The following is a 16,664-nucleotide window of genomic DNA, read 5'->3' on the forward strand; positions in this document are numbered from 1 at the left end:
TGTAGGTGGCAGCAGTGTCCGGAGCGGCAGATTAGGGGTTAATAGTATAATGCAGGTGGCGACGATGTCGGGGGGGCGGCAGTTTAGGGGTTAATAAGTGTAAGATTAGGGGTGTTTAGACTAGGGGTTCATGTTAGGGTGTTAGGTGCAGACATATTTTTTTCTTTCCCCATAGGAAACAATGGGGCTGCGTTAGAAGCTGGACACTGCTTTTTTGCAGGTGTTAGGTTTTCTTCCAGCCAGCTCAGTCCCGTTGTTTCCTATGGGGAAATTGTGCACGAGCACGTTTAGCAAGTTTACCGCTACCGTAAGCAACGCTGGTATTGAGGTGAGATGTGGAGCTAAATTTTGCTCTACGCTCACCTTTTTGAGGGTAACGCCAGGTTTAAAAAAACCTGTAATACCAGCATTGGCTTAAGGGAGCGGTGAAAAAAAAGGAGCGTTAGAGCTGCAAGCCTTACCGACAAAAACTCATAATCTAGCCGTTTGAAATTACAAGACATTTCCAAAGTATTGCTATAGAATAACATATCTGTCAAGTGTAGAGATGTTTTTCCTAATGGGAAAGAGTCCACAGCCGCATTCATTACTTATGGGAAATAAGAACCTGGTCACCAGGAGGAGGCAAAGACCCACCAGCCAAAGGCTTAAATACTCCTCCCACTTCCCATATCCCCCAGTCATTCTTTGACTTTCGTCACAGGAGGTTGGCAGAGAAGTGTCAGAAGTTTTTTTTTTTTTTTTGTTATACTTTTATTTATTGTTAATATGTCTCTTTTGGAGGGTGCTACCCTTCGACATGGGACAGGAGTTTTAAGTAGTCCTGTTAGCCTCTCGTGGAGGGCCTGGGCGAAAGTTAGAGTCCTGAGATGCAGTGTGGGAGCTTCCCCTGCGACACCATCCCAACTCTTAATAACAGCTCTTTTCAGCACTTGGCGTTGTTGAACTTCCCTTCGCTACCTGCTGTCTTCTCTGGAGTCCATGACAGAGGTGCTGCCACTATTCATCACACTTGAAGGGCCGTTTTCCTGTTCCATGGCGTAGATTCCGGTAAGAACGTTTCCTTTTATTGAACAATCCTCTTCCGGGGACGACTCAGAATCTGATAAGACAGTTGTCCCGGCATCAGAATCCTCCATGGCTAGGACTAATATAAACGCACAATATTGGAAAAAAACGACTGACACCTGACACACAAAGGCTGGGGCACTCACCACCTCCTATGACCAGATCTCAGTGGAGCAGACTCTTTCCTCCATCGCCACTCGGTCAGGAATGTGGAAAGGGAAGAAACCCCGCCCAAGCGTAAACACGCACGGTCAGCAGATGCCCCGTGAAATCCAAAAGCGTGCCATCAAAAGGCGGCAAAACTAGGCCCACATAAAAGGATACGCAAGTCTAAACCAACAGGCATATACTCATAACCCAATGGTTTTTAGTCCTAGGCCGTGCAATCACAAGCCCAGAAAAAAGCCACTATGCACCGCATAGGGTAACGCTTCATGTCTCAGCCTGCATGGTTTGCCGGGTTCCTCGGGCTCGAGGGACCTTGGGTCTGCTGAGCCATCGAGCCTCCGGGAGCACTGTTCCTCAGGAGGCGCCTTCCCAATCGCACACTCTTTTTGTTTTCACAGGTGACCCGGACTTTGATGTCTCCTCCGCGCAGGGTGGATTGTTTCCCCCAGAGATGGCGGGACATTTTCATTTTAATATTTTATTGGCTCTGATTCAACTGCAAGATCCCGAGGTTTCCTTACAGTTATGTGCCTGCCTGTATATCCAGGGTGTTCAGACCGTGAATGGCACTATAATATTCCCCCCGGGGGTGATTGTTCCCCCTTGTTGTTCTTTTCGTTATAGGATTGTGTGGCTGCGTGTCCTACTACAACGTCTTTATGACCTATTGGGGGATCCTTTTCTTTATCGTCCGGGGACTTCTCAGTTCTCGCAGGGTTCTTCGGGATAGATTAATGGGGATAATCTTATCTCTGGTCGGTCTATTATGAGCTTTCACAGCCTTTTTTTTCCTGAGGGTTCTGGTTTCTGTTTGGCAGGTCCTGTGGAGATATAGCTCCTTCTGGGCAGATCCCATTGGGTGCCCTTGTTTATTTTATCCGATTCGGATTTATTTACTTTATATTCTTTTCCTACTGGAATTCTGGGATTGCTTGGATTTAGTTCTTCCAAGGAAGTCGTTCCTGGGTTTCATCCGGAGTTGGTGTGTGCAATGTTAATCGTAAGTGACACATGTTGCGCCTGGCTGGTCCAGCGGGACCTACTGGTTCACTTGTTTTTTTCTTTTTTATAAACTAAATTTTTCCTTGCAACCTTCAGGTCTGTATGTAAGAAGCGCTTGGGCTGGCCGTGTCAGTCTGCTTAAGAGACATAGGCCGGTGGAGTTCCACTGCATCCTTTCGCATCCCCAGCCTGAGGGGTGCGGTCCTTGCTGCTGTTGTGCGGTTCTGGCCTTTTTGGGCTGCCCTTGGTGGTTCTCTTAGAGACTAGGTGTCGTTGGGTGGCTTGTATAGGTCTGGTCCTGCTGAGGTGGCTAGTTGCTCCTACCTCCGCTTATGGAAGCTTTGGATGCTCTGATGCGATCTTGGAGGTTGCAGCTCACCCTGGTTTCTCCAGTGTTGCCACTGGTGTTTCAGTCATTTCTGCCCTCCCAGGGGTCAGGAACCAAGTTGTGCTCGGTTCTTGGTATCCTGTGCCTTGTGACTGCTGGTCCGGGAGTTTTCTTCTTGGACTCGGGCTGCGTGTTATATCGCAGTATATATCCTGGGTTCTTCAGTACTTGCTGTTAGAGGTCTTTCTTTTCCTCGATGAGTTAGTCTTCCAGCTTGTTGGGCTGGTTTGGGGCATGTGGCCCTGGGTCCTGACTAGTGGAATCTGACCCCTTCTACTCAGATCTCTTAGTAGGTTTGGGAGGGGAGTCTAGGGTTCTGTCGGTCCAAGATCTGGCTATCTCTCCTTAAGTCCCTGTTATCCCCTTGGGTGTTAGGGGTTGGGTCAGGATGGGTTCCCTTGTTCTCTTCAGGGAGTTTGGAATTGTTAACAGATTGGGTACCTGTGGACGGGCTTCTGGGCCTTCTGTTCTTAGGGTGTTTTTGCCCTATTGTCCTCATTAGGTCTAGGATTTGACTCTAGACTGTTTGCCCTTTCCCTTTTTTTTGTCTCAACATTTGCGGACCTTTGCTCGGCATATGGTGGTTGCACGTTAGTTGTTTTGCTGCCAGATGTTGTGGGGGCTTGAGAGGCTGTCTCTCATAGATCTTATTCCTTTTTTTGTCGGGCTCTGGATGGTCTGTCTTGACTTTTTTCCTATGGCCTGGTGTAGACTCCCCTGAAGGGGGTGCTTTTTGGGTCTGCCACCACTCTGCCCTTTGAGGTGTTCAGTGCCTGTGCATTCATTGATAGATGGTTTAGGTGTCTTGGGGACATGTCCTCTCGGTCTTTTCATATGGAGGATTCTGGTTCCCCTTAAAAAGAAGAATCACGTTGGTCCTTAGTGTTCTTTTCGGAGAATCCATTCTTCTGGATGCTCGACTTAGATCTAGCCATCTTATGGTCCTTTAAGATTGAGGTTCGATTCCATCTGGTTTACATACATTTATGTTGCCTTCTGGGCTTTCCCTTTGGGATTCCGTGTTCTCCGGTTTGTGGGAATTATACCTGGGTTCTGGTCGCTTTTTCTTCAACACGTGCCTGGTTGTTTTTTCTCCCTCCTTTTGTGTGGGGGTGGGTCCTTATTTTCAGCTGTAAGAGCCTGATGGTTAGCATTGCTACCTAGTGAGCGGTGGTGTTGCAGTTTGACTCCACTAAAACTATTGCACCTTGGTTGCTAGCAAACTTTTAAGGGTCAGAGAGAGGAGTTTCTTTGCTCCCTCTGGAGGAGTGGGATCTTCAGGGATTATTCTGTTGTCGAGAGGGTTGGTTCTCAGATGCGTTTCGGCTGTTCTGCGGCCTATAGTGGTGTTGTCTAGGTTGCAAAGGAGCTTGATGTTTTGTGTTCCTTCAGGTAAGCGGCTGTGCTTCCTCTCTCATGCTTTTAGCATGGTCATCTTTTGCTTGATCGTTCTTCAGCTGCGGAATCTTTTCCTAGCTTGTGAGGCATCCTCAGTCTGTTGTGGACTGGGTGTGGGTCTTGACTGTGGTAAGGGATTTTCCCTTCACGATCCTGATCAGTGGTGACGCTCATCCACGCTTTGTAGTGGTGTCTGCAGCTGCCGGTCCTTGGGATCCTTTGTTTCTCTCTGGTCATATCCTGTTTTCTGCTGCTGTCTTTTTCTACCCTGACATATGTTCAGGTGAGCCTAGCGAGTGGGTCTTGGTTGTCTTTTTGAAGGCCTGAGTTGGTCTTTCTGTCCTGTTTGGTTTTCCCTTTGGGAATTGTTAGTTGGGTTCCCCTTGTCAGTTTAAGGGGTCTGTGACTGGGTTGTTGCCCCTGAGAGTGGGGTCTTCAAGGCCTTTGTCTCGGTTGCGTCTACTTGTGGTAACTGTCAAGGACCTTTGGACTGTCGGTGGTTTTGCGTCGGGGTTCTTTTTTTTGTTTTTTCTTTCAATGATGTTGTTCCCGGTTTTCGGATGAAACGGGAATTTGTTTTCTGGGAATAAGTTTTTTTGGTGGGTTCCTTCAATGGTCCGCCTCTTACCCTCCCATCTTGGCATTCTGTGTCCTCTTTGGCCTGGGTATAAATTTCCCATAAGTAATGAATGCGGCTGTGGACTCTTTCCCATTAGGAAGAAAAACATAAATTATGCTTACCTGATAATTTCCTTTACTTCCATGGGAAAGAGTCCACAGCCCCCCGCCCGTTTTTGAGGCGTTGTTGTTTTCATCTTCTGGCACCTTTTCACCTTTATACTTCTTCCACTGTTTCTTGTTTCTCGGCTGAATGACTGGGGGATAGGGGAAGTGTGAGGAGTATTTAAGCCTTTGGCTGGTGGGTCTTTGCCTTCTTCTGGTGGCCAGGTTCTTATTTCCCATGAGTAATGAATGTGGCTGTGGACTCTTTCCCACAGAAGAAAAAGAAATTATCAGGTAAGCATAATTTATGTTTTTCAAAACAAATTAAATCTTTCTTTTCTGAAATTGTTTTTTCAATAGCTAAACTCCTCCCATCACTTGTCATATTTGAATGAGCCAATCGGTCCTTGTTACTGGGGTAGATAAGTCTAATTGCAGTCATTAGGAGGTTGATAACAATCTTTTAGAAAAGCTTATTAAAGTACAAAAAATCCCCATAGACTTTCATGGTAAATTTTGTAGAAAAATCATTTGATACACTTTTCTAAAGGATTGTCATCTATATAGGTTGTTGGCAAAAGTTGTTTTCAACAAAGAATACAAACAGAAAGAAACATATTTGATAATAGATATAAATGGTAAAGTTATTTAAAATTGTACGCTCCTTCTGAATCATGAAAGAGAAAAATGTAGGTTTCACGTCCCTTTAACTATATATATGTTTTCCTCTATATATCAATTTACTTTTAATGAAACTATAATAAATAAAAAGAATTAAGAGCACTGCATTATTTCTTCATAATTGTTATACAACAGGAAATATATGAGGCATTATTCCCTGAGAAAAAAAGCGGAACATGTCTTCCAAGTTCTCAGAAAAACTAATAAGGGACATTTTTGTGTAAAAAAAAATTGTTCTTGTCTCACATTATTGAGAGGGCAAGAAGCTCATTATTTAACCCCTTAACTGCTGATTCATTTCCACCACTGTGCTGAGCTGTGTGAATATGTCATGAACCTAAGAACTGTACAACAAAAAGTGTAAAAAAGTACATACGTTTATTACAATTTTAATAAACACGGTTGCAAACAATAGTGTCTGCTTTGTAAACTCTTGAAAACAAAAATGAAGGGTTAACCTCTTCAAAATTATGGAGTTGGGGTATAGTTATATAATTGTAATATGCACGTAGGGCTCCCATGATCCTCAACTCAAATGAATGCACATTTATTCACACAAGGGGGAATATTTATCATAGTGCGAGCTTTCCCCATAGAAGTTATGGGAGAAAAAAAGGTGGGAAAAAACCTAACTCCCTACTCACACGCAAACCTGATTCAATAATTTCAAGTCTGCTAACCCAACATGAAAATATGAACATTTCATATTCCAATGTCCTTCACATAACAAAATATGTTCTATTTATTCATAAATACATATTTCTACATATATCTGAGGTTTTTTTGGTACAATATATATCTATAACTATAGATGATTATATATACAGGTATAGATACATACAAATATATAGGAATACCTATTTAGAAATACATAGAACATATTCTGCTTTGTGAAGAACATTAGAATGTGAAATACACAGTATAACACTTTATTAAATATGAATATTGCATAAATATGATTTTACAATTTTTCATCTACTTAAAGGGATAGGAAAGTCAAAATTAAACTTGCATGATTCAGATAGAGCATGCCATTTTAAGACACCTTTTAAAATGTGCTTTGTGCTCTTTGTTCTGTATCCCTTGTTGAAAAAAGAATATGCACTAGTGAGAGCAAGCTGCTGATTGGTGCCTGCACACATTTGTCTCTTGTGATTGGCTAAATAGATGTGTTCAGCTAGCTGCCAGTATTCCTTCAGCAAAGGATAACAACAGAATGAAGCAAATTTGATAATAGAAGTAAATTGGAAAGTTGATTAAAATTGTATGTTCTATCCAAAATTATTGGGTTTCCTTTCCCTTTAACTGCCAAGGACTCTAATGCACTTATATGTACACATATATAGACATATACCTGTACTTTGTAATGTAGTTTTGATGTGTTTTGTGACACTTTTTGTTTATCAAAACTTATCCAGAGCTCTGTTTGCACTCAAGCGATCATGTTTACTTTCAACTCATAATACAAGTAAAAAAATCGATGCACGCAAACACCCACGATAAACACCTTATCGCTCGCGCCTAACTATTAGCGCTACACTCGCAATCTAGCCCTCAAAAAACATTTCCAAAGTATTGCTATAAAATAACATATCTGTCAAGTGTAGAGATTTTCAAAACAAATTAAAGCTTTCTTTGCTGCAATTGTTTTTTCAATAGTTAAACTCCTCCCACCACTTGTCATATTTGAATGAGCCAATCGGGTCCTTGTTACTGGGGTAGATAAGTCTAATTGCAGTCGATAGGAGGTTGATAACAATCTTTAAGAAAAGCTTATTAAAATACACAAAATCCCCATAGACTTTGAAAGTACATTTTGTAGAAAAAATCATTTGATACACTTTTCTAAAGGATTGTCATCTATATAGGTTGTTAGCAAAAGTTGTTTTCAACAAAGAATACAAAGAAAACAAAACAAATTTGATAATAGATATAAATTGGAAAGATATTTAAAATTGTACGCTTCTTCTGAATCATGAAAGAGAAAAATGTAGGTTTCACGTCCCTTTAACTATATATGTTTACCTCTATTTATCAATTTACTTTTAATGAAACTATAATAAATAAAAAGAATTAAAAGCACAGCATTATCTCTTCATAATTGTTATAGAACAGGAAATATATGAGGCATTATTCCCTGAGAAAGAAAGCGGAACATGTCTTCCAAGTTCTCAAGAATCAGAAACACTAATAAGGGACATTTTTGTTAAAAAAATAAATAAATAATGAATGCGGCTGTGGACTCTTTCCCATTAGGAAGTAAAATATAAATTATGCTTACCTGATAATTTCCTTTACTTCCATGGGAAAGAGTCCACAGCCCCCCGCCCGTTTTTGAGGCGTTGTTGTTTTCATCTTCTGGCACCTTTTCACCTTTATGCTTCTTCCACTGTTTCTTGTTTCTCGGCTGAATGACTGGGGGATAGGGGAAGTGGGAGGAGTAGTTAAGCCTTTGTCTGGTGGGTCTTTGCCTCCTCCTGGTGGCCAGGTTCTTATTTCCCATAAGTAATGAATGCGGCTGTGGACTCTTTCCCACGGAAGAAAAGGAAATTATCAGGTAAGCATAATTTATGTTTTTCAAAACAAATTAAAGCTTTCTTTTCTGAAATTGTTTTTTCAATAGCTAAACTCCTCCCACCACTTGTCATATTTGAATGAGCCAATCGGGTCCTTGTTACTGGGGTAGATAAGTCTAATTGCAGTCATTAGGAGGTTGATAACAATCTTCACGATCACGATCTTCCAGCGCTTGAAACCCCAAAGGATGTTCCAGGCACGTCCTTGGTCGTTAAAGACCATTTTTTTGTAGGACGTGTCTGGCACGTCCTTGGTCGTTAAGGGGTTAATAAACAAGGTTGTAAACAATAATGTGTGTGTTTTGCAAACTTTTGAAAACAAAAATGAAGGGTTAACCTCTTCTAAATAGGGGAGTTTGGGTATAGTTATATAACTTTGATATGCACGTAGGGCTTCCATGAACCTCTACTCAAATGAATGCACATTTATTCACACCAGGTGTTTACTATTACTACAGTGATCCTCTGGATATTAAAACATATATAGGGGCTTTATTATAAAGGGGGCTTTTGATCTTTAAAATAAGTGGTCTTGGTGTCTCTAGGACTTTTTGATGGGCTTTTATTTGTGCCTAGAGGCCTTCTCATTAAAAGAAGATTAAAAAAAATATATTAAAAATGTAATTAAAAATATTATATTGAAACCTCAAGGTGAACCATTTAACGTCCCTTTAAATGGAAAGGAAATCTGAAGATGAATGGTTTGAAAGTAATTTTAGACCCAATGATAATGATTTTGGATCGTCTGAGAAAGAAGATGTTTTCCTAAAATGAATGAATATAAAATTATTAAAATTATTTTGAAAGTAGTTTTCTTTTTTTCTAACTGTGAAAAATTAATAATATCCACTTAGATTTTTTTAAATACATTGCTAGACATGTGTTTCATAAGTGGTGGCTTTAGACACTATACATAGTTTAAATGTTTCTAATTATAGTATAGCTGTATATGTTACTGCAAAAAAAAAAACAACACATGGGAAGGCATATGTTAACTTATACCCAAGCTGATTTCTGGTGCATGAAATGTAAACTACACAAATTATTATATTTTTTTCTTAATTACACTTTAAAACAGCTTGTAAAATTATCTCCACCTTAGTTACATTTAACTAATCTTACAAATAAAGATTTAAAACAAACTTGTCCCTTGTGTGTGGGAGACAAAATGTTCAGACTAAAATTAAGCCAATGCTTTTATTTTGCTGAGCCACATACGTTACTTTTCCCATAATATTTAGCATTGTCTGCAATAAGAAAGTGCTTTGGTTAGAAGCCAACATTCTTATAAGTGTACAAAGTCAGGGCTACAGGACAGTGTGATTTTTTAAATTACTAAAAAATAATCTACGATAATTAGAAGTAATTTGCACAAATACCCAAGGAAACAAAAGTATACATTTGTAAATACTTTATTTTGTTTATGGAATATGAAGGAGAAATTCCACACTTAAAATATTTAAGGTGCCTGGCCTTCGGAAGGAACTGTGGTTTATATTGGGGTTTTAATTATACCTTAGTGCAAGTATTGTATTTGTATGTTTTGTTTTATTGGATGATGTATATTTTTAAATGTTACATGTTCTGCCTTGAGATTCTTTATTTTAAATTAATATAAGTGTGGGTATAATTGTTATACTAGTTGAGCAAAATTGTGATTGCACTAGCGCAATCGGGATTTAGGCTACAATTCTTACCACAATCTCAGAGCTGTGGTTAACTGTTTTGCGAAACTAAAGAATATACATTACATAGTACAGTTACACTCATAATAACACTGTCTAATAAAAATTATGTTAAAAAAATATTGCACAAAAAAGTTTTAAGGGCTCAAAGATATGAGATCTCGGGTTTGAGAAAAAACAAATGCCGCCAAAGGACTTAAACATAGATATACATACAGATACATTGCTAAAGATATATTTGTATGCATATAAATATATATATATATGCTTAGCTGTGCATTTAACCGTAAATATTTCACATTCCAATGTTCTGCACAAAGCAGAATATGTTCTATGTATTTTAAAATAGATATTCCTATGTATATCTGTATATATCTATACCTATATATAATCATGGATGTATATAGATATAAATATTCAAAATTCTTACCCTTAGATACAAAGGTCTCACCAACGCTGTTCCCCTCTACCTATCCTCTCTAATAAACAAGTATACTCTAGCCCGTCCACTAAGATCCAACAATGACCTGCTCCTTGTATCCGTGACTATCACCTCTTCTCATGCTAGACTGCAGGACTTCTGTCGTACAACACCTACCCTCTGGAACACTCTACCTCGTGCTGTCAGGCTTTGCCCTAATCTTTCTTCCTTTAAATGCTCCATGAAGACTTTTCTGTTCAGAGAAGCCTACCACCCAACTCAATAATAAATTAATTTCACTTACCTAACAACATTTCCCTCATCTAACTCTGTATTAACATCCTTCTCAATCTTGCAGTCCTCACCTCCTGTTTCTCAACCTCCTACCCTTCTAGATTGTAAGTTCCCACGGGAATAGGGCCCTCAATCCCTCCTGTATGTGTTTGTAAATTTTGTCCTGTCTCTTACAAGTTTTATATCATTGTTTTATCTAAATGAATGATATCCATGGATAGCGCTGCGGAATATGTTGGTGCTTCATAAATAATGTATAATAATAAATATATATTTGTTTAAAAAACCCATCAGATATATTTTGAAATATGTACTTATGAATAAATAGAACATTATAATATGAAATATTCATATTTTAATTTTGGGTTAGCGCTATTAATAAAATTCAATTGTATTTGTGTGATAGTCGGGTCTTGTTTTTCCCCCTTTTTTTTCTCCATTTATTTCTATGGGGGAATACATGAACGCGCACACGATATTCAATATTCAGATTTTTGTGCTAGTCGGGTTACTGCTTGCTCAAACTAAGTTTTTTTTAACTTGTAATATGAGCTCAACCTGACTAGCGCAAAATGCTTAAAGGGACAGTCTAGTATAAATTAAACTTTCATTATTCAGATAGGACTTTTAATTTTAATCAACTTTCCAATTTACTTTTATCATCAAATTTGCTTTTTTCTCTTGGTATTCTTAGTTTAAATTAAACATAGGTAGGCTTGTATGCTAATTTCTAAGCCTTTGAGGGCTGCCTCTTATCACATGCTTTTTAAATTTCTTTTTAACACAAAAAGACAGAAAGTACACGTGGGCCATATAGATAACACTGTGTTCAGGCACAGGGGGTTATTTAAGATTTAGCACAAAACAATGCTAAATTTAAGACAATAGATAATAAACAGTCACAGTCATGTGATCAGGGGGCTGGAAGAAGGTTCCTAGATACAAGGTAATCACAGAGGTAAAAAGTATATTAATATAACTGTGCTGGTTATGCAAAACTGGGGAATGGGTAATAAAGGGATTATCTATCTTTTAAAACAATAACAATTATATGGTCGACTGTCACTTTAACTTTAGCAGAGTTTTCGTGATTGCAAAAACGCAGTATACCACGCCACTTCTAATCTAGCCCTAGCTCATTAATACAATAATTGAGATTCTAAAAGAAGAGAAGTACAGACATTTGTACACACCAACACACACACACACACACACATATATATATATGTATATACAGTATATATATTTATGTATAAAAGTAATTAAATAATAAGCTTACCAGATGTCACAAGTACAACAGTAGTCACTATTGCCAGAATAAGTAGCACTATTGCCATAGAAGCAAGCAATATTTTTACAGGAGCCTAAAAAATATAAAATATGTAACATGTTCATATATGACAATTATGAAAACAAGTTATTTTCATTTAATACTGAAAGCAAATAATGCATTTTTTTAAAAAATGTTTTTGATTAGTTTAAATTATATTTTGTTTGAATACTGACCTTCATTTCGTAGAACAGAAAAAGATGAACATTCCCTGAGCCAGAAAAGTGGAAACTGTTGCTTAAGTCTGCCGTCAAATGCACAACAGAGTTAGTACCATCATTCCAAATCTTTGACAACCTATGCAGTTTTTAAAAGAAAATTGGAAACACATTTTTGGGCGTATATGACTAGGACATGAACTGTGGGTGGTTCCAAAGTTTTTAATAATTATTCTATTGGGTGAAATCACAGCTAAAATTTTCTGACACCAACAGTTCTCTTAACAACTCAGCTGTATGACATAATAAATGTGCAGATGTTAGTGAACTTTACAGGAAAGCTTACAGGACAGTATCTGAAATGATGCCAAGTATGTGTAACAGGACCTTGATTACCCTGCACCACAAACTGCAGCAGACCTCAACTATACAGACAAGATGCCAGTGACTGTATATCCTCTGTTGAGTCATTTTTAAAAATAAAAATTATTTTAACCCTTTTCAGTAATAAGAATTGTTACATCCAGTAAAAATTCATTTTAGGAGAGTAATTTATTCTGAATCTTTATTCATTGTAAACTGGTAAATTCATAGACTTTGAAGTCAACTTATCATTTCCATGATTCTTGGTGATGGTTCAAAAACTTAAAATAGTGGGTGGGAAGCTTTGCTAACATAGGGCTAGATTACGAGTGGATCGCTATTTATCCCTCCCGTTAACATGCGTTAACTGCCCTAGAGGTAAGCTTTTCGGGTAGCAAGTTGAAAGGTTGAAATAAAAAATGTTTGCTTGATCACTCACCCGACGCATACAAAAAGCCGAAGTTAGAATATAGTGACCACCTTAATATATTCCCCCATAGAAGTCAATGGAGCAAGAAAAGTGGGGAAAAATACCTACTCACCCGCAAACCCGATTGCATATTCTCAAGTGCACTAACCTGAAAATATTAATATTTCACATTCTAATGTTCTTGGCAAGAATATGCTCTATTTATTCATAAATACATATGTTTGTTTTTTTAAAATATGTATCTATACCTATATATATAGATTATTATATATAGGTATATATATATATATATATATATATATATATATATATATACACACATATCTATTTAATAATACATAGAGCATATTCTGCTATGTGCAGAACATTGGAATGTTAAATATTTACAGAAAATACACAGTATAACACTTTATAAAAAATGAATTTTGCATAAATATGCTTTAAAATGTTTTTTTAATCTACTTGGATGCAAAGGTAGAAATATGTACTTAAAATAGAAGAAAGAGAGGGGCGCCTCATGTGTAGAATCACCAAACCAAAAAAGCCAAAGCTTATGCACTCGAGCCAAATTGGTACTCACATTTAAAATAAGCACCCCAATGTGCTAATGGAAGCAGACTGACATAATATGGTGTATCAGTACACCCACTCCAGGATATCCCCGCCAGGTGTCTGTAATGGAGAGTCAAGTCAACAAAGGAAACCACATGTGCAGATCAACCAAATAGATGGAACAATGGATATAATTATGCCAAATGGGTACTCACAATGAAAAAATAGCACACCTATGTGCTGGTAGATGCAGACTGATAATTTTAGATTCGGGCGTATCAGCTCACCCATTCCAGGTGTTGCCAACGATATGGTCCAAAAACAGGATAAATACACATACAGCCCTATATTCGGCAATGAGAGGTAAGGTAAAAAACACTATACTTGTGTTATAATAAAATACATTTTTATTAAAAAAAACTGAAAACAAAAATTGAAATTTAAAAATTAAAATATTAAAAGAATATAATAACAACAAGAAATGGTCAAGGGGGTAATCCCCTCAAATGCATTAGAGGGGATTACCCCCTTGACCACTACTTGTTGTTATTATATTCTTTTAATATTTTAAAGATGCAGCGGTTGCTGCTCTGGCTGTTGCCAGGGACGCGGCAGTTCCTGTGAGCGTGCAGCGATGACGTCATTCCCCTCTCAAGCCGGATCCTTTGAACTCCTTGGCGCCTATGTAAGTACTTGCATAACTTACATTCACTGCCCAAGTATAGGTGTTACTGTGTGTGCTCCTGGGTGCTTTATTACTTGAATTGCTGGATTGCCTTAATATTGCTGAACTCTGCTTGTCTGACTACTCTGTCTGCTTAACCCTTGAATTGCTGGATTGCCTTAATATTGCTGAACTCTGCTTGTCTGTCTACTCTGTCTGCTTAACCCTTGAATTGCTGGATTGCCTTAATATTGCTGAACTCTGCTTGTCTGACTACTCTGTCTGCTTAACCCTTGAATTGCTGGATTGCCTTAATATTGCTGAACTCTGCTTGTCTGTCTACTCTGTCTGCTTAACCCTTGAATTGCTGGATTGCCTTAATATTGCTGAACTCTGCTTGTCTGACTACTCTGTCTGCTTAACCCTTGAATTGCTGGATTGCCTTAATATTGCTGAACTCTGCTTGTCTGTCTACTCTGCCTGTTTTATCCTTGAATTGCTGGATTGCCTTAATATTGCTGAACTCTGCCTGTCTGACTACTCTGCCTGTTTAACCCTTGAATTGCCGAATTGCCTTATCATTGCTGAACTCTGCCTGTCAGACTACTCTGCCTAGTTTGCCCATGAACTGCTAAACTGCTGGTTTATCTTTTGCTGCTCACCTCTGCCTGTTCCTGACCACTCTATTGGTTTACCCCTGAACTGCTATCCTGCTGGATTTCCTTTCTGTTGTCGAACTTTCCCTGTCTCTGGAAATTCTCTGCCTTAATCTTATTGCCGTGAAGGACTACCCTGTCTACCGTGAATACTGCTTACCTCATTTCTTACATTCACTTTGTTCTGGAATATTTCTTTATCCTACCACTTGACGCCAGGATAAGGAGACTACTGGCCAAGTTTGGTTTGATAGGGAAATATCCCAGGAGCATTACACTATCACAGTGGCTTGATGCCATATTAAACCCTTTTGTTTTTTTTGTTTTTTTGTTTCAAAGTTTTTTATTGATTTTTCAGACATACATATTATAAACTTTTGGGAAAAAGAACGGCAAAGAGAAAGCATTAAAAGGAAAAAGTTCTAAGCAATATGTTTATACTTAGAGATGCATAGTTACATATAGCAATAGTTTTCTAAGTATACAGATTCTAAACCCAACAGCACAATCGATTATTGCCATCCTTATGCTAAACAATATTACACGGGAACATTTTTGATAACAAATTTATAATTAAACATGGGTAGTCCCGTGTGACAATGATTTCCCTATAAACAAAAATTTATAAACTCAGCAGAGAGATCCCAAATTACTTTCATATATACCTTTCATTATTATACAACAGATGTAGTTACAATCTCGCTACTATGTTTACACTTTAAACATGCTGACTCTTTTTCTCTCTGTCATTTGTAGGGTAGATATCTTAACACACAAACCAAAAAAACAAAAAAAAAAAACGAAAATAAAATAAATAAATACAAAAGGAAAATAAGGAGAAAAAAAAAAAGGTAAGGTTCCTCTCCTCGCGCCCCCACGCCCCCCCCCTCCACCAAAACCCCACAAGGATTTTTGCCTTTGTTATTGGGATAGGTGTAGGGTAGGCTCCGGTTCCCCCTCTAGCCTCCCAAGATATCAGTACCATTCAGTCGGGAACACGTTTGATAAAATCAGTGATTCAAAAAATTCTGTTCTGCGAAAGTTACAGATGAGAGAAAATTGAATTGTCTGCGGGTAAGATAGGATAATTCTTAACCATTTCAGAAATATTTTTTTTAATCTTTTTCTCATCTAGAGGGGATATATTCATTTGTTCAAAAATTATCTGTGCATATATAGAATTTACAAAACTGGCCATTGTAGTTTTTTTTTTATTCTTCCAATTTTTTAGTATTAAATTGCGGCCAAGCTTTATCGCAGTATTAATAAGGTTGGCATTGATTCTGTGTTCCTCTGTGGTGTAAAGGAAAAAAATATATTTAGACTTAATTCTTACTCTGTTATCTAAAACCTTATTGAGCCAGAATTCCACCTTGTACCAAAACTGAATTATTTTAGGGCAGTTCCAAATACAGTGGATGATATCTGCACGTATATTACTACATCTAGGGCATTTATCTACAAAATCTGTGTACCATTTAGAGATTTTCCAAGGTGTAAGATATGCATTGTTAAGTAGTTTTACGTGCGATTCTTTCCAGGCTATAGAGATAATCGCTCCCTGGACCCATTTAAAACTTGGATATTATCTTCATATTTTTTTATATTGCTTGGCAATTGTGATATCGGGCAGTGCAACAGAGCTTTCAGTGAGAATGGGGCAATCAGATGTTCCTCTATCCGAATACATGTAAGATGGTTATCTTCCGTTAGCCAATCGCATGCAAAACGTGCCAACGAAGCAGAGTTATATCTTATGATATCTGGGAAGGATAGACCTCCTTCTTCAGGTCTCAGTGTTAGTTTTGCTATAGATAACATATGTCTCTTGTTGTTCCATAAGAATTTGGCACACTCTCTGTTAAATTTTTTATTATCCTGACTCAGTATGAAGAGTGGGATATTTTGCATGATATACATTAATTGTGGAAATAGGATAGTTTTAATAATCATTACTTTAGCAGAGAGGGAAATAGGAAAAGTAGTCCATTGCTGCAATTTGTCTGTTGCTTTATTAAAAAAAGCGGTATAATTTAATCTATACCATTGATTAGGGTCAGCGTGAAAATATATTCCTAGATATTTGATAATGGGGGAAACTAGAAAA

The 16,664-nt window shown here is 38.0% G+C and overlaps 1 protein-coding gene across 2 annotated transcripts in view; it reads right to left on the reverse strand.

Moving 5' to 3' along the window:
- The window catches only part of LOC128645393 (prolyl endopeptidase FAP-like), a 328,887-nt gene extending 316,723 nt beyond the window's left edge, over positions 1-12,164 (reverse strand). The window contains exons 1-2 of one of the 2 annotated variants that reach the window (XM_053698376.1): positions 11,911-12,164; positions 11,684-11,768 (exon numbers count right to left, since the gene is read on the reverse strand). In XM_053698376.1, coding sequence (XP_053554351.1) covers positions 11,684-11,768; positions 11,911-11,916 — 91 coding nt within the window. In that variant the 5' untranslated portion in view covers positions 11,917-12,164. The remainder of the gene's footprint in view (positions 1-11,683; positions 11,769-11,910) is intronic. The other variant, XM_053698375.1, reaches the window with a different exon arrangement.
- Positions 12,165-16,664: the final 4,500 nt, after the last annotated feature.

This window comes from Bombina bombina, chromosome 1 (assembly GCF_027579735.1).
Source record: "Bombina bombina isolate aBomBom1 chromosome 1, aBomBom1.pri, whole genome shotgun sequence".
Classification (NCBI taxonomy): Eukaryota; Metazoa; Chordata; class Amphibia; order Anura; family Bombinatoridae; genus Bombina; species Bombina bombina.